The following is an 18,812-nucleotide window of genomic DNA, read 5'->3' on the forward strand; positions in this document are numbered from 1 at the left end:
ACAGCTATAGCAAGACCTTGGCAGGCTGAGTGCACGGAAGCAAATTTTCCAGCTGACAACGATATACTTTTCACACTGCAATTCCTTTACCACTTTTAAAATAAAAGAGTTAGAATCATTGATGTGTGTTGGGCAATTATACTGCTGGATTAAAGTGCTGAAAAGTGGTGCAACATTACTTACTTGCTTTGACTAACTGAGATGAGTTGGTGGAATAAAGGAATGTACAGTATACTCTCATCTTGCCTTTATAATCTCCATACTTGTCTGCACAACTATTACTTTCTCCTGTTTCTTAAAGTCCATGTGTCCAGTGGTTGCTTTATACAGTCAGGGGCCGATTCACTAACTTCGAGTGAAGGATTCGAAGTAAAAAAACTTCGAATTTCGAAGTTTTTTTTGGGCTACTTCGACCATCGAATGGGCTCCTTCGACCTTCGACTACGACTACGACTTTGAATCGAAGGATTCGAAGTAAAAATCGTTTGACTATTCGACCATTAGAAGTACTGTCTCTTTAAAAAAAACTTCGACCCCCTAGTTCGGCATCTAAAAGCTACCTAACTCAATGTTAGCCTATGGGGAAGGTCCCCATAGGCTTGGCTAACTTTTTTTGATCGAAGGATATTCCTTCGATCGTTGGATTTAAATCCTTCGAATCGTTCGATTCGAAGGATTTAATCCTTCGATCGAAGGATTAATCCTTCGATCGTTCGATCGAACTATCTGCCCTAAATCCTTCGACTTCGATATTCGAAGTCGAAGGATTTTAATTCCTAGTCGAATATCGAGGGTTAATTAACCCTCGATATTCGACCCTTAGTGAATGTGCCCCTCAATGTACTGTATGTTTCATTTAATATATGACAGATTACTAAGCATGAACAGTACACTTTTTAGCTCCTATAAAATAAAACACGAAATAAGCGTAATATCTGAATTTATCTTCTTGACAATGTTTTCTTGTCCTCTCCTTTTTGCATGTAAAAAAGTAGTATTATAAAATAAAGCACGTTAAAAATAGCAAATAGACCCAAACTGATATGATATAAAAACCTAAAAAATGTTAATGCTCCCACAAATGTATGTCTTTGTAGTACAATACTTACAGTAAGTAGTGATGAGCGAATCTGTCGATTCTTCGAAAAATTCGCAAACTGCAAAAAACTTTGCGAAACAACTAAATATTCAAGAACTTTTTTGGCGCACGTTAATTTTGTTGCAAACTACATTAGAGTCTATGGGCACCTTGTTTCTGCTTTGGGGATACCAATAAAAAATGGGAAGGCAAAATCACACGCATTTTTGCTCAGTATACTGCTTACACACATAGTTAGAAAACCTCCTATCCACTATGCTACAACTGCTTTTTCAATAGAAAAAAAACTCCCATTTTGCCAATTTCTTAGAAACACGTCTGTGATTTTTGACATTACCTCTACTGGTAATAGTATCTACTACTACACTTTGTAACTATGTTGCTGTTAAGCAAAAAGTACCATCCATAGATTATATATTACTACTAGCTTACAAACACAGGCACAACTTATAATAAATCTGAACAGATCATATCTGGGTGCATCATATCCCTCATTAAAACTAATAAACTATAGATTTATGTGTATGTCCTTAGATAGGTAGTGAGATGGCTTAGATCCCTTTGGCTGATGTATAAGGAGAGTGGATGGATAAAATGGCGTATGCAGTTGTCACACGTCTTTTTATTTTGACGTGAGAAATGAGACACGTGGCAAATTTTTTGATGCAGTTTTTACATTTTATTTGTCCCTACCAGAACACAGAAGTTCGTGATGAATCTGTTTATGGCAAACTTTTTTACTCATCACTATACTTAATATCTTGGATTTATAACTTAATTTCATGTGGGTGATTAAGTGCCATGTGTTTTTGGGATTTATACAGCTAAATTAGTTATACTTTGGCAAATAACCCACAGAGGCACTGGAACCATTCTGTCTGCTGAATCTAATCAGTGTCAGAGTTTTATCCCTTTACTGTGAGAATTTGCCGTCTATAACTTGTCTATTGGTTCACTCATAAAGCCCAGAAAGGGAACAAAGGGATGAAAAAGTATTCTGTTTGGAGTGTGAAAATACAATAGATAGGTTTGGGAGTAAATTACAAGAGGGGTGTGTATGTCTTTGTGTTCTTGGGAGACAGAGGACTGGGAAGCAACTGGCACAATAGGTCATGAAGTGCATGGAGACCACCCCTTCCAATAAGGAAGAAGAACTAGCTTCCCCAAATCTAAGGAGGCCCATAGATCAGCAACCCTCTCCTTATTAAGGCTCTCTGTATTTTTGCAGAACCATCAACCCCCAATGTACTTGTAGATAACAAGTTGTCTAATTCCAGGCAGTGGCTTTCCGTGACTACTAAATCAAATAAAATACTTTCTTGCATGAAAAATGCATTACCTCAAAGGAAGAAAACACAATTTTGTCTCTTTATAGGTCTTTAGTAAGGCCTTACCTCGAGTATGCAATGCAGTTTTGGGCTCCATTCCTTAAGAGGTATATAAATGAGCTGGAGAGAGTGCAGAGATGCACAACTAACTTGATGGAGGATTTAAATTATGATGGTAGACTGTCAAGGTTGTTTACTCTGGAGAAAATATGCTTTTAAGAGGACATGATTACTCTTTAGAAGTACATATTAGGGCATTATAGATGAATAGTAGGAGACCCTTTTTCCCATAAAAAATATCAATGCACCAAAGGTCACCTTAAAGCATGTAATGTCCTTTTATTGACTTGTTTATGAAAATTATTAAACATGTTTTAAAGACACAGAGAAGCAGTGTAATTGGTTCTTCATGGTGAAGGAAGTCAAGTTGTGGAAAGCCATGCTGGGCGATGTTGTGATTCTATCAATGCCTTTAAGAGGGGCTTGGATGATTAGTATAACATCAAAGGATATTGTGATACTAAAATCAATAATAAGTATAGATATTGGTATATATAGTTTATATATGTGAGTATATAGGAAGGCAGATATAAGTGTGTGTGTATATATGCACTTGAGTTAGTTTGGAGGGGTTGAACTTGATGGACTGTGGTCTTTTTTCATCCAACTTAATTGTGTAACTATGTAATCTGTAGGACTAATAATATCAAGGACTGTGGTATATCAGTTGTCCGTGGATTGGCTACGCATCTGTAGGACACTCTAGATAAATCCTGCCAGTTGGTGGCACTGTTATGGACCTATGCTTAAAATGGAACCAAAATCTTGGGTTAATTGATAAATAAAATTACTAAATGATATACCCTGTTTGGCTTAAGGATCAAGAAGGCCTATTTTACCCCTCACTATCACCAATTAATCACACACACTGAAATCACACCCAGTTATGCCCAAGACTATTCTTGATCAGCCACCACTGGGGAAAGGGGCAAAACTAAAGATGGCTCTAAAAAATATAGGAGTTGACATGTTTTAATTTGCAATTAATTTGCAAGTACAGATTATCTTCCCTTTATTCTTCCTAGTAATGATTATGTTGCTGCAATTAATTTAGTATTTACACATCATCATTTACACATCATCTTTTCATACATATTTGAGAGTGATTACAATTATTAAAGCATTTACAGAAAATATATTTACAAATGTATTTGATTTTTGATCATAAATTGTTCTGTTCAATGCGATTTTGGGCACGTTTTAAGCCTTACATTTCTTTACTATGAGAAAATTTACATTTATAGGCATATTTCCCTCAAAATTTGTACTGTTAACTGTATGCAGCACTGCAATTTTAACCACAGTGAAAGTAAAGTAGCAAATCAATAGAACCAGGGAATTCAGCAATAAGCAGCCCCTGCCAAACCATCAGACATACAGCAGTAATTAATTTTAGCTATATGGGGGTTTACTGTTTTTTTGGGGTAGGTCAGGTATTAGATGACAGATGTATCTCCTTAGTTTCCCATTTTTTGCATATTAAATAAAATATTTCAATAATACACTTTGAGAATTTGCATGAACACGTTTATGCTTGATTTTTTTGATCATGTATTGTCTTCTTTTTTGAATTAACCCCCACATCTTCCTGTTTTAGGCATAAGATGTAATCTATTTAGGTAGGGTGGGGAATTATGGAAAATCCAGGTTCACTTGCTATGAGTTTTAGTGTACATAGTGCTGGCCTCTCTGAAGAGGCCCAATTAATAATGAACAGGTTATACCGTATCCTTATGTAAGCCATTGACATAGGACTGATTTGCTGACTTTCAGTGAGCTGTGGTACATTCTATTTAGTATGGCCAATGAGGCATAGCATAATGGTCTAATCATTTAATACCAATTGCCTAGCAATAGATTGAACACTTGCAACTATGCTTTCCAGGGATATATAAATTTCAAAAAAAGACAGAGTAGAAGAAACACAAGTCATATTGCTGTAACTTTCATTTGATCTTTAATGCTATGAAATACTGTATTGGACACTTCTTATAAGTGCTCTATCGATAAGATAATGTGATTGGATTTGCACATTTCCTTTTCAGTAAGTAACATTTGTTGGATTTTAATTTTGTGAATCCTGGCTATTGTCTTGTTATTAAAAGGATATGACTTTGTTAGGCCATCATATTGATTTTTCATTAATTTTCCGTGGTAAATGTGGCAACCCCTATCTAATGCTTCTGTGCAAATGTAGATAATGGACATAAGCAATCATGATGCTATTGACCTCTAAGAGATACATTACCCACTGTATCAGGGCCAAATGCCTGAGGAGGAAAATATGTATCCGTTTCATTACGGTTAGAGTTTTATCCTTTGCTAATCCTCTTTCCACATTTTTGCTCTTAACAAATATATACTCTGAGGATTTTTTTTTAAAGTTGGTTGATTTCACCTTCTCTCTACCTCAGCTTTTTGAAATACAAAACAACATTCAGCAGGTCTTGATAATAATCATCTGAAAAATATATTATGTACTATAGATGAGGAAATCCCCAATTTCTCTGCAATTTTACATTAATTACGGGGAACTTTATTCTTAATTTGTTGCAACTGTCCACGCAGTGTGTCAAAAAGTGCTATAGCCCTCCTTATCTTTACTTCTGAGAGACCCAGTCCCTCTGGGATCTGCTGTTTTCATACCCAGTGATGTTACTGACCTGTTGCCGATATGTGATGAGATGTTGCATCTTTGTTGTTTTTTGGCATAGCTATATTTTTCCAGTCTTTTATTGTCTCTGTTCCAACTTTTTTGAAACATGTTGCTGGAATCAGATTTAATACAAGCATATATTTTTCAGAAAACGAAAAAACAATTCTCAGTTTCACCATTTGATAAGTTATCTTTGTACTATTTGTCCTTAAATATCAGGTATCTTTTTATTTATATTTTACACAGTTTCCCAACTTTTTGCAAATAGGCTGAAATGATAAAAAGACAGAATGGGCCAACGGAATCTTCATGGCCTTCACAGAAAACAGGGAAAACAATGCAACTGAGAAATAATTATATGTTCAACTGCTTATATTTTAAACACAATAAGAGGAAAATATAAAAGAAAAACAATTTAATGGAAATGAGAAACTTTTAAATGATTTATAAAATGTAAATTATGTTACTAGATCATTCTATAATTCTATAATGTTACCTTTATAATAAAGTATGTAAGGCTGTTGGGTCTATCAGTTCACTGCATATTTAATGATGGCGTTAAAGCAGTGTACTTTTTCTCACTTTTTCTCAATTGGTATGTAATTAACTGAGAACTAAAATAAGTAATTCAAAAAAACAACTGGACTTGCTGAGTAATTATTGAGGACGTTTCACTACTCATCCGAGCAGCTTCTACAGAGAAACTGAAACGTAGTAGTGAAACATCTTCAATAATTACTCAGCAAGTCCAGTTGTTTTTTGAATTACTTATATTAGATATACCATGACCTGGATGAATGGAAATCTTCATAGTTTTAATTGGGAACTGTTTTTGTTATTTCTGTTGTTTGGCCAAAATTTAAAGTGTACAACTTGGAGCCTGCCCTAACCAAGATGCTGGATTTCAAACTAAGAATGCAACTTTAGTTTCCAGTTATTCACTGTTTTTCTTATGCACTTCAAAACATTTGGGCAACACATGTAATTCTATTTACAGAAGTTGAAAATATTGCAAAAGGCATTTGCTAAACTTTGGCAGCATCTATGCTCAAAGAAACCAGTTTTGCACAGATTAGATGATATTCTTATTGGAAGATTCCTTTGCATTTTAATGCAAAAGTTGAGCAGAATAATGTTTACATTTCCTTAATGTGAATTAGAGCACAAAACAGTTTTGTAGATATCCTTGAAAGAGAAAAGCTCTTATTTATTCGATTTAAACACAGCATAAAAACAAATATACAAAAGCCATCACTACATGGCACCTTAACATCTGTTACCTGAATAATAAAATGTTTTGCTTTCAAAATGAGTTTTTCTTTATGCAAGTGAAATCCCTTCAGTAGAAGTATTCATTTGTTTATTTTATTCAAAGAACAAAAACACTTTGAATCCCCACAATCAGGACAATAAGCATTTGACTGTTCTCATCAAGACTTACGCTGAAGTCCAGTCCTTTGTCTCTATGCGAATGAGTGTGGAGCATAGTAAGTGTGCAAGAAAGCACTGATATCCATATCTCTTGGTGTCTAAATATGGCCCTGGCCTAGATGTAGTTGTCAGATTCCCACTGTGCCTGCCTAATGGTGGTCATACATGCACAGATATTACTTTTGCTTTGTATGATATTTGGTGTGTGAATGTTGGGAGATGAGGCAACTGATATCAAAAAAAATGTTGGATATTGGTCATCTCATCGATCGGACAGGATGGAATTTTTTTATCCGACACCTTTGAAAGCCTTTTCAAAAGCGACCCATGTGCCATCCCGCCGGCGATTCACATTCTTGCCAGGGGAAAGGCATTTTGGGGAGATTAGATTAGCAACCATGCATTAATTTGAATAAAAGAATGGAATATGAATAGGAGAGAGCCTGAATAGAAAGATGAGTAACACAAAGTAGCAATAACTATAAATGTGTGTAGCCTTAAAAAACATTTATTTTTGAAATGGGGTGAGTGACCCCCATTCGAAAGCTGGAAAGAGTCAGAACAGCAAGTAATTGAAAAAACTATAGAAATTAAACAATGAAGGTTATTGCTGAATCCTCAGATAGAAGAAGAATTCTATTGTTACAATTCAGTTTTTAATATATAGAAAATTAACAATCTTTCCTGCAATCATTGGCTGCTGGAAAGATCAAAATTGTAATATGTGTGGCCACCTTAATTCACACCCTCTTTATGAATTTCTGCTAACTCTCCTCCTTTACACACAAAGATGGAGTGCTCACCTCATGCGATGAATCCTTTTGGATCAGGTGCTTTTAGCAGTATTTGATCCAACCTGCCACGGGTCAGAAAATCAATTACAAAAGTCCAATATATTGCAGCACACTGCAAATTGTATAATAATCAGAAATGTACTTTATAAAGTACACTTTTGATTATTATACAATTTGCAGTGTGCTGCAGTATATTGGACTTTTGTAACTCTCCTCCTTTACAAGAGGAGTGGAATCCAACAAAAAATATATTAGTAACAACTGTAGGTTGCAAATAAAATATAAAATAAAATAAGCACCTGACATGGCGACCATATTGATATTAGACTACCAGCATTCATCCTGACACATGTAATTATATGTTATACTGTACATTTCATTAGTAGGAATAACCCTGATCTCATTAGAGTTCATGTTTTGAGTCAGATGCATGTGTGCTAAAATACTGCACCCCTCATCTCTATAATACTACCCTTATCTTGACTTTTCACTCTTAACAATTACAATTTGGCTCTTTTCACCAACTAACATTACATTGAGGAAAAACTGTATAAAAAGAAAAATACCTTTTTAGCCACAATTGATATTTTTGTAACCAACATGACAACAGTATCTCAAGCCTTCAATATCAATGCTATGAGCGTTTGGTTTGAATGAAAAAGAATGTTTTAGATTATTATTCTGAAGAGAGTAAAGCTCTACAGAAACATTGCCCCTGTATGCCCTTCCATTGCATTAAAGATACTTGAGAATATCCCTTAGCATTATCTCTTCTTTTCCTTTGGCAAGTACACTGCTGCTTTGTAAGTGGCTTCACTTTTCCAGTTATGGATCTGAAACAACAGCAAGTGTTACCTGGATTTGCAGTGATCAGTGTTGCACTTCGTTCAGTTCTCACTTGTCAGCATTGGCTTCCCTGCAGAGCACATACGTTTTATCTTCTTCAAGACTGTATTTGAATCTTAGATCATCTATAATCATATTCATGGACTCATAGCTGCAATAGATAGTGGGAAATGTTGTGTCTTTTTTTAATGAAACAATTTGCATGAAATTCAAAGATACAATCATACAGATGGTTGGCTCATGGCATAGGCTACTTGGATGGGTGGATTTATAATATAAAAAGACAGTTGGACCTGTACATTTAATACATGAAGAAACATGGGTATTTTTTAATATTATTTAAAATATTGAATTTGGTTTTCAGGCTATAGATATCAGCATCGGCATTTAATCATAACTAGGCCTCCTTGAGTCTTGATTTATGCCTTTCAGTGTATCAACACTAAAATTATTCTTAAAAATACAAGCTCACCTTTAAAAGGGATGATGTAGTGGCTTAAGTACTAAATTGCACTAGTAGTGACTAGAAATAATTATTTATTGGCTACTGCTGGTATTTCCACTGGTGCAATTAACTTAACACATTTGATAGTATATCAGCCCCACAGACAAATCTTTCATATCAAATCTTTGGTACCCTTAAAGGGATACTGTCATGGGAAAAACATTTTCAAAATGAATCAGTTAATAGTGCCGCTCCAGTAGAATTCTACACTGAAATCCATTTTTCAAAAGAGCAAACAGATTTTTTTATATTCAATTTTGAAATCTGACATGGGGCTAGACATATTGTCAATTTCCCAGCTGCCCCAAGTCATGTGACTTGTGCTCTGATAAACTTCAATCACTCTTTACTGCTGTACTGCAAGTTGGAGTGATATCACCACCTCCCTTTTCCCCCCAGAAGCCAAACAAAAGAACAATGGGAAGGTAACCAGATAACAGCTCCCTAACACAAGATAACAGCTGCCTGGTAGATCTAAGAACAACACTCAATAGTAAAAACCCACAAAAAGACACATTCAGTTACATTGAGAAGGAAAAACAGCAGCCTGCCAGAAAGCATTTCTCTCCTAAAATGCAGGCACAAGTCACATGACCAGGGGCAGCTGGGAAATTGACAAAATGTCTAGCACCATGTCAGATTTCAAAATTGAATATAAAAAAATCTGTTTGCTCTTTTGAAAAATGGATTTCAGTGCAGAATTCTGCTGGAGTAGCACTATTAACTGATGCATTTTGAAAAAAACATGTTTTCCGATGACAGGATCCCTTTAAAGGAGCACCAAATTAAAAATATAAAATAAAAAAGAGAAACACTTGTGAAACCTATGAACCTATGGATCTATACAGGAGTCTGACTAGGTTAGTTTTACAAGGTTGATTTCAAAAGAAGAGAAAAGAATACCCCGTATGTTTCCCTTACCAATTGTCAATTAGAACCCTTTTAATAATTCACTGCGAAAATTAACTTTTTGTAACCTCACAAACTGAACTTGCCACTTTCGTTAGGCAACTAATTACTACTGTGGACAAAATATTTGTGTAAAAAATATAACATTAGGGATTGATTTAGTGATCTTGTTTCGTAATAAATTGTCCTGATTACCTATACTGAATTGCTAATACGTGCTGAGAGCTAGTAATTAATCAATTTCATATTAAATTGAAAATTCAATAATCAAAAATTCATAATTAATTGACTTAAAAGTGCACAGTGCCTAAATTGCAGACAAATTAATTAAAATGTTACTATGCTAATAAATATAAAGTGCCAAGTGCTTCAATTCGTTGTATCTAATTCTCAAACAATTAATTAAATAATGCAACAATTAATATGGAACTAGAAAACTGGATAAACCAGAATGATAATTAAAAGAGCGCTTGATTTCATTTGAAATTAGATTGAAAAGGAAAATATAGATGGTGGAGTTGTCCCAAGAACCCTATCTCATTTTTGCTATCTCAGGGACACCACAAAGTCAAGGCAGTCAGAGTATACTGGACTGTGGTCGTAATATTATTTTAAGCTGACTCTGGTAGAGCTATCTAACGAAAAGAACACAAATCCAGCAACCTTTAGAAATTAATAGAAAGACAAGAGAAGAATAATAAAATCAATTGCCGCTCCACAATACAGGCAGCCCTACCAAGTGGCAAGCTGTCTCCAATTCTGAGTAGGAAGAACCCTTCAGTGCTTAAAAATTGAGACGCAAATGCACTAGGGTAAAAAGAGACAGAAAGAGGGTTTCTAAAATACAGCTTTAAAAGTAAATCTTGCCGACACGCGTTTCACTTAAAAGAGCTTTCTCAAGGCAATAGAAAAATGATGTACTAAATTGCACTAGTAGTGACTAGAAATAATTATTTTTTGGATAATGCCGGTATTTCCACTGCTGCAATTAACTTAACACATATGATAGTATATCAGCCCCACAGACAAAAATCTTTCATATCAAATCTTTGGTACCCTTAAAGGAGCACCAAAAAATAAAAAAAGTGTATGACATCTTTGGCACTCTTAAAGGAACACCAAAAAATAAGAGTTTTAAAGTAATTAAAAATAAAATGTACTGTTGTCCTGCATTGGTAAAAGTTATGTATTTGCTTTAGAAAGACTACTATACAAATAGGCTGCTGTGTGGCCATGGAGACAGCCATTTAAGCTGAAAAAGGAGAAAAGGCACAGGATACACAGCAGATAACAGATAAGCTCTGTAATAGAATACGATGGTATTATACACAATGCATCTGTTATCTGTCATGTAACCTGATCCTTGAATGGCTGCCCCCATGACTACACAGCAGCGTGTTTATATAAACTATAGTAGTGTTTCTGAAGCAAACAAATCAGCTTTACCAGTGCAGGGCAACAGTACATTATATTTTATCACACTTTTATTTTCAGACACAGTGTGCAACATGCAAAACACATGTGAAATGAGCCCATTTTCTGCACTACTGAATTCTGTTTCAGTGCAGTGCAGTTATCGTTTAAGGGTCAGTCTGCCAATCCCTGGCAAGTTTTGTACACTAATTTGCAATTTTGTTCCTCTTTGCCATTGCCGTTCCTAAAGATTTTGTATATTTTAAAATGTATTTTCCTGCTGACTACAACCACCGATGGCAAGCTCTGCTCCTTTTATCTCATTTTGTTTTATTCTTAGTTCAACTTATTAGAAACATTTCTGTAAGAGAAACGTTCAGGCTCAGTGGATAATGCCCCATAGGGCTTACAAAATAAGTAGTGTTGCCAGAGGTACAGGTAAAACAGATTATTTTCCAATGTCTGATAGAGAAATTGAAGTTCCCACAATCATATGACAAGTGTTGAAATCTGCAGTACCCCTCCCAGTACTTGGTATTTACATTAAAATATATATAAACAACCCCAGTTTATTGTAACAGAACAATTTGTACTACAAATATTAAACAGCAGAAACAATAACACCACAAATCTTCCAAGAAGAGTGATCGAGTCCAAGCCTGAAGCTTGGGTTCTGCCTCTTATACAAGTTCCCATCCAAGGTTATAAACCTTTTCCCAGGACCCCTCACCTTACCAACTTGTCCACTGTCCTTTCGAAATCCTTTATTTGTTTAGTGCAGATTTATTTAGTGCTTTATATTGCATACACTAAATTTAGTTTAATCAGGAACTAGTTAACCTGCCTGTATGTTTGTAGATTGTAAGAGGACTATTCCAGACCCTGGGAGAACATAGTGGGGCTTATTTTTAAACTTTGCGCAGAGGCAGATTGGTTCTCACAGTGAATATATTTTCCCTGTGCATGGTTACATTTATAAAGCTTAATAAAAGTGTGCAAAAATCGCAAATTGAGAATATTTATGTGCACACTCTGCATTTGAATAAGGCTACAACTTTGATGGCTGAAAAAATATTTGCAAATTGTGAATTTGAGTTACTGTCAATGCTATTTTCGCGCACAACAAGCTCGCGCACTCACAAAAAACAACTGTCTCATTTGCGAGCCAATTGCGAAAATTTATTCACAATGCGAATTCGCAAAAATACCGGAAAGACAGGCAGAGCAGTGCAATATATTAGCGTTCAGGAAAAAACCATGGGCAATACAACCATTTGCAATAAAATGCGCAAACTTTATAAATCACTCCCACAGACTCTTTGTAGATGCCAAGGTGACTCTTTACTTAGAATCCTAATGATCATTAAACCAGCTCTAGGAGACCCACAATACCAATATTTGGTTTAAGGTTGGCTGATCACTTTAAAAATCAAGGATACATCTAATAAATGCACATTGCTAGTGTAAACTGAGTGCAAGCTCAAATGATCTTGAAAACTTACTTCATGCAGCTGACAAGCCCTTTGGGCATTACACAGCTTTCTGGGAGCAAGCCTATATCACAAGTATGTAAATGTATTTTGTATCACTAAATAGCTAATGTTTCCTCTAAAGAGTGCCGAATATGAGACATTTAATGTAATGTCTGTCACATTTCACAGAAACCTTTTTTTCTATAAACAGATGGGTTAATGCAGTTGTATTTGATTCCATCACTTCTGACAGCAGAAATATGATTTAAAGTCAAAGTGCAAGCGCATCAATTGCCACTGCATAGAAATTTGCTCTTCCGTAATAATTTGTGGAGCTAACAATTTCCTATCTGGCAATAAGTGCATAAGCTCTCATTACTCCTCCTGTCCTTTTCAGAAATGGTGATTGTTCTTTCAGTAGGTTCATATCCCATTTGCAGCTCTTTTCTGCCTCAAGCTTTTTGTCTATTTTAATAGGTCGGCAAAGATCAGATAGCATTAGATTATTAACTGCATTCATTCTGCAGCTGATTTTAAAAATAAAAAAGTATAACGAGTAGAGGGGGGAGGGTCGAATGATTCCTCTTCAAAACTACAGCAGCTGAACAGTAGAGCATTGCTACATTGCATCTCTCTGTCGCAGCAGAGCCCTTGTCTGAACAAAAGGCTGAACTCTATGTTTTGGCACTGCAACAGTATAAAAGGAAATGGGCACCTGTGTTTCTTAACCATGAACTGAAGGTTTAATGAAAAATAAAGGTTGTTTTTTCTTTGTGCAATAATCGCTGTGACAACAGAAGCAGCAATACAATATCAGGCAGTATTTCATCCTCGCACCCATCCTTGTTGGAGTTAGGTTGAGCATGTATATATAATTCTCTCCAGTGGAATCCTCTAGTGTAGCAGATATGAAATAATCCCAATAGAGTCCTTCTATAGCTGTGGTCCCTATATTATGCAGGTGTTGCCTGGGGAAACACTAATCTTGATAAAGGGGCTTGCCCTGAAACTTTGCACGTCCACACTAATAAACAGCAAAGGGTAACTCTCCATTTATTCGCCTTGAGTGCTAGTGTACTTTTTCGCTGACCTATTGCAGGTTGCCGTATCCTCCTACACTGTGCATCCAGCAGAGAGAGGGTCAAGTGAGTGCGCTGCTTCACCTGTTCCAGGAACACTAATCTTACCACTTTTCCTTGGTGGAACACAGGACTGCTCTGTAGCCCTGACTATCTTATACCACTGGGATGTGCTATGACAGGATGCTAGTCTGTCACTTGCTAAACCCTCTACCCCAACTTCACTGAGGAATCATTACCTTAGTGTTTGTTGTTAGACTTCTGTACTGAAGCCTACATCCACCTCAGGCCCTCTGATATATGCACCTCCAAGTCCTGGAAATAATAAAGAGCCATGTGCTCCCTCCTATTTAATACACTGGGGCAGGAACTGGCCAAGATCCCTACATTGAATTGGGAAACCTCCCTCACCCAAGACACAGGTGACAGAATCAGAACTTTCTAACCATTAGCGGATATTAATCTCTGGGTCCCCTACACTAGCAAATCATCATTATCATCATTGTTGTCCACCAGTATGCAACCAGATTTGATCTATATGAAGCTGAAGACACAACCAGAATCCATGGCTCATGGTGCATCAGCAGGCGAAGAAGTTATGAGGACCTCCATCTGTGAACAGAGCAATGGAATGCAGCCATTCATGTGTATGGCTCTTTGCATTGTATCCATTACTTTGGCTGTGGGCCTTTCAACTGGATACTGTAGAAAGTCAGCTAGTATCTGGCCACATTTTGTTTACATAGTATATTTCTAATGGAATTATTATCATTATTATTTTTAGAGCACTAACATATTCCGCAGCACCGTACAGTAAATGGTTTTACACAAAGAACATACAGAATTACATACATAACAACCAGTAGCCGATACAAAAGGTGAAGAGGGTCCTGCCCAAAAGAGCTTACAATCTTAAAAAAAAAATTTAAATTGACCATTCAGTTATGGTAACGTTTATATTTCCTGCTCGAATTCAGTTACAGAGGGGTGACATTAAATGTCATATTTTGATGTAGAAGATTGATTTTCAAAACGACTTGTATCTGATTTTACTGTCTTTTCAAAATATATATTATTGACAAAAGTTAATTGTGGCATGGTGGCTTGTACTAACCGGAAATATGTTGGTTCACTGTAAAGTAACTAGAAATATTGAGCAAATATACAGCAAAGCATCTTTAAGTATATGTACTTTTCTTGAAAGTATACTGTGTATATAAGTTGCCTCAGTATAAAAAAAAATAACATTCATGAGGCATAGCATAGCACATCTTTCACCCCTAAATCATTTAATATTAGTTTACACAAGGTGGAAATTTTTTTCATCCATATCTCTTATCTGTCATAAAAAAGAAACTGTATTGGGCACACAGTCCTTTAAAAAGAATTGGGCAGGTTTTTTTGTTAACCTTGCAGCCAGTTAAATGAACCAACAGACCCATTTAAAATGCAGCCCATAAAAGTACACTCAGTGAGTTTATTCTGCCTGGAAACTATGCCATACCAGAAGGTTAAAACCTTTTATACTTTAAAAAGTGAATACATTGAATTTCTAATAAAGCGTTAACATTTATCACGTCCATGTACTGGAAGAAAAATATTAAAGCAATATAGTGTATCCAGCGATCTAACTTACAATAAAACCTTTGACATAGTGGAGTTCTTTTCTCTAAAAATAAAGAGCCTTAAAGTAGATATGAGCACCTTGTACAATTAAATACAAGTTCAGTATAGCATTTGTCCATAGAACTTTTATAGAACTGTACAGGTCACAAGAGGTGTTACCTCTTGCTTCCGAGGAAGTGGCGAGACGCCACGAAACGCGTCAAGCGTAGGGGTACATGTCACTGCCATGATATATGTTTTTAACTATTTTCATTAAATGAAGATTTTATGATTCAGCTACCGACATGCTCTGCAAATTCTGTACTGTCTTCACAAGAGGTGTTACCCCCTGATACAAGAAAACATGAGATTTCACCATCAGCATAGTAGGGGGTCTCCTTACTTCAAGGCGGGGGTTCCCAGTGTTTATTTTACCTGTGAGACACTTTTAAATGTAAAAATAGTTGGGGAGCAACACAAGCATGAATATAGTTCTGGGGAGGTCCTAAAAAAAGGACTGTGATTAGTTATTTATTATCTCCTATGTGCTAATAAATAACAGGAGGCTCTGTTTGGTAGTACATTTGGTTTTTGTGCAACCAAAATTTCCTCTATGCCAAGAATTCAAAAATAAGCAGCTGCTTTGAGGCCACTGAGAGCAACATCCAAGGGGTTGGTGAGCAACTTGTAGCTTGCGACCCACTGGTTGGGAAAAACTGCTTTAAGGGAAGTCTAATTATGGAAATTCTTATGATGTGAGGTAACAATACTATACTTGTTGTCAGGTTTAAAAATAAAGGAGATTGATGTCTAAAATTCATAAAAAAGGCAGTTGAGAAACTGTGAAATCTCTCCAAAATACACTGAAATCAACTGGAGGACAAAATTACATTGCAGTTACGGCTTTTATCTCTGCAATAACATATACATTGCCCTCCATTGTTAGGGAAGCCCATTTTCACTATGCTACAACTGTTCTTCAAAAAAAAAAAATACTCCCATGTTGCCAATTTCTTTCAAATACTCCTTAGACAGAAGGGGGGGCTGGGGAGGTCTCCAATCCAATTGATGTGGAAGGCAAGGAGAGGCTAATAACAATGGCTGCTTTTTTTCCAGCACAACAGGACCCGTAGTGAGATTCTAGTGCAGATTTGCCAAATTTTTACCACAAAACTGCACTAAACAAAAAACTTTGCTTATTTCCTATTAGTACTGATCTACCAATCATTAATAAATGATGCAATATTCAATTTGCCATTTTTAGAATCAGAATGATGTTTCCCTTGTGAGGCACAGTTGTTGTCCTACTTTGTGTTTTGGTGGTCTTGTCTTCTTAAACCGTTCCAACCTTTCTCAAGGCCCTAATGTGGGCTGAAACGTTGGATAGCCATTAAATAAACACATTTATTGTTCACGGAAATGGAGTGCTGGTCCTTCAATTAAGCTGTACGGCAAACTTTGACCATTGCACCCGGACAGTGACTTTAATCTGGTAAGAGTGCAAACACTGTACACAAAGTATGTATACAGTATATATATATATATATATATATATATATATATATATATAACAAAGTTACATATACAGTTTGTTCAAATATGGTCATAGTTATCGACCCTTTACAGTTTTGGGGGTATCAGTGATAGTTAATGAGCATTCATTTACAAATCTCACTTTAGTTGACAATGAGGTTGCATGGTCCATTACCTTTGGCCATGCTAAAATCCACTATTTAGGACCCCAGCACTGCAATTCAGCAATGCTTAACACATTGTGTGAACTGCAGATACCTATAAACAAGAAGAGAAGAACTGTTTTAACTCTTTCTAACTACCTGGAAAGTCTGCATTGTTTGTAAAGAAGGTAACAAACAATGAAGAATTATGTTTCAGGCTTCTATTAAAGTCAAGGGGAAAAGAGCTTTGCCTAGTAATTAGCTATTCCCAGAGCTATGTAATTATGCAGAAGGGAAAGGGTTAATATAGGGCAGACTCTAAGGATTAAAATTATAATTAATCAGAAAACCGATGCGTGTTTTATCACATTATATCTGCAAATGTATGCCAACAAAAAAAAAGGCATGGAAAATACAGCTCCCAAATAGAAGCATCCAACTTAAACTGTTCTGTAAATGCACAAAGATCCTATTGAGAATGTAGGCAGAGAGGAATGCCAGTCAGCCTGTGAAAAAATGTTCCTTGGCAGAAATTGGCACATGAATTTCACAGGGGAGGGTTGAAATACAACTATGTTCTTGTTATATCATGCGCTGTTAACTCATTAGCCGTAGTCAAAGCCTGCAATCCAGACATGAACAATACCCTGATGATCACCACTTTGTAGTCATGTATAAAATGGTTAAAGAATTAATGCTGCCCTTACAAATTGTACTCTATATTGATGGGCTCACCCTACAACAGGGAGGTGACCAGTGCATTTCTACAATACAAAGTGGCAGTTTGTTTTGAGATTTTTTTTTTTTTTCTCTTCACATCTACTGTTAGAAAATGGTTTTGAGACAATAAAGTGTGGTTTGGGATTTTAGCTTTGCCTCGGCAGTGAGTTGACTATCTCACAAGTGTCACCCGTAACAACTGATGATACGAACCTCAATGCAATGTTGCACAGGAAGAAATATAATGTAAAGGTCAGAACTGTAGAAGACATTCAGACTTTAATCTCTCTAACCAGTTTCATTGTGTTTGTGTTTTTTTTTAACAATTAACTCTAGTTGAACTAAAACAATGCTACTCTCTGTTATTTGTAGAAACGTATTGATATGAATTCAAATCTGCTCTTAAAATGATTTTACCATGAACGTAAAATATATATAATTTTTCAAGTAAAATGCAAATGATTTCTCACTGAGCTATTACTAATTGGGTATGCAATTATTTTCATCCAAATATCATATTAACTCTTAAAAATAGTAACGTTTGATGCAAAACAGTACAAGCTGCAGATGGGGCAATTTTTAAGAGATACTGTAATAAACAACACAACAGATGATGGAACAGTAAAATGCTTGATATTAATTAAGCCGATTTATTTCCTTGTTTTCCATGTAATTATCTGACATTTTTATCTATGGAGATTAATGCACAAAATCTATTTTGCATGCCTAAATTTTGCCCTTGACGCACTCATATTTGTTACTATACATAAATGCTATCAATGTTATATGATGCTCCAATGAAATTTAGTACAACTGTTCTTCGTTATATTGATCAAGTAGTACAAGTATTTTATATATTTTATGGATACTAAAATAAGCAGTCATACAGTCCTTTTCAGATTTAGGCTAAGGCCACACTAGGCGATAGCGCGGCGATTTGACTCGCGGCGACTTTTCGCCGCGACTTTTAAGACGCAATCGCTGTGGAAACTTTTGCGCTGGCGTCTATGGGGAATCGCGAGCGTAAAAACACACGTGGCGATCTTTTTTCTATTGTCGCTCGAAATCGCCTAGCGAGGCAATTTCGAGCGACAGTAGAGAAAAGATCGCCGCGTGTGTTTTTACGCTGGCGATTTTTCGCGATTCCCCATAGACGCCAGCGCAAAAGATTCCACAGCGATTGCGGCTTAAAAGTCGCGGCGAAAAGTCGCCGCGAGTC

At 36.0% G+C, this 18,812-nt stretch overlaps 1 protein-coding gene across 7 annotated transcripts in view; it reads left to right on the forward strand.

The window, feature by feature from the left end:
* dmd.1.L (dystrophin, gene 1 L homeolog) overlaps positions 1 to 18,812 on the forward strand; it is a 1,148,817-nt gene that overhangs the window by 828,809 nt on the left and 301,196 nt on the right. Inside the window, exon 1 of one of the 7 annotated variants that reach the window (XM_041580926.1) lies at positions 17,801 to 17,845. The exons of the other annotated variants lie outside the window; for them this stretch is intronic. Within the exon in view, the coding sequence (XP_041436860.1) occupies positions 17,816 to 17,845 (30 nt within the window). The 5' untranslated portion in view covers positions 17,801 to 17,815. Of the gene's footprint in view, positions 1 to 17,800; positions 17,846 to 18,812 lie in introns of those variants that run through there. 7 annotated transcript variants of the gene reach the window in all.

This window comes from Xenopus laevis, chromosome 2L, assembly GCF_017654675.1.
Source record: "Xenopus laevis strain J_2021 chromosome 2L, Xenopus_laevis_v10.1, whole genome shotgun sequence".
Taxonomy (NCBI): Eukaryota; Metazoa; Chordata; class Amphibia; order Anura; family Pipidae; genus Xenopus; species Xenopus laevis.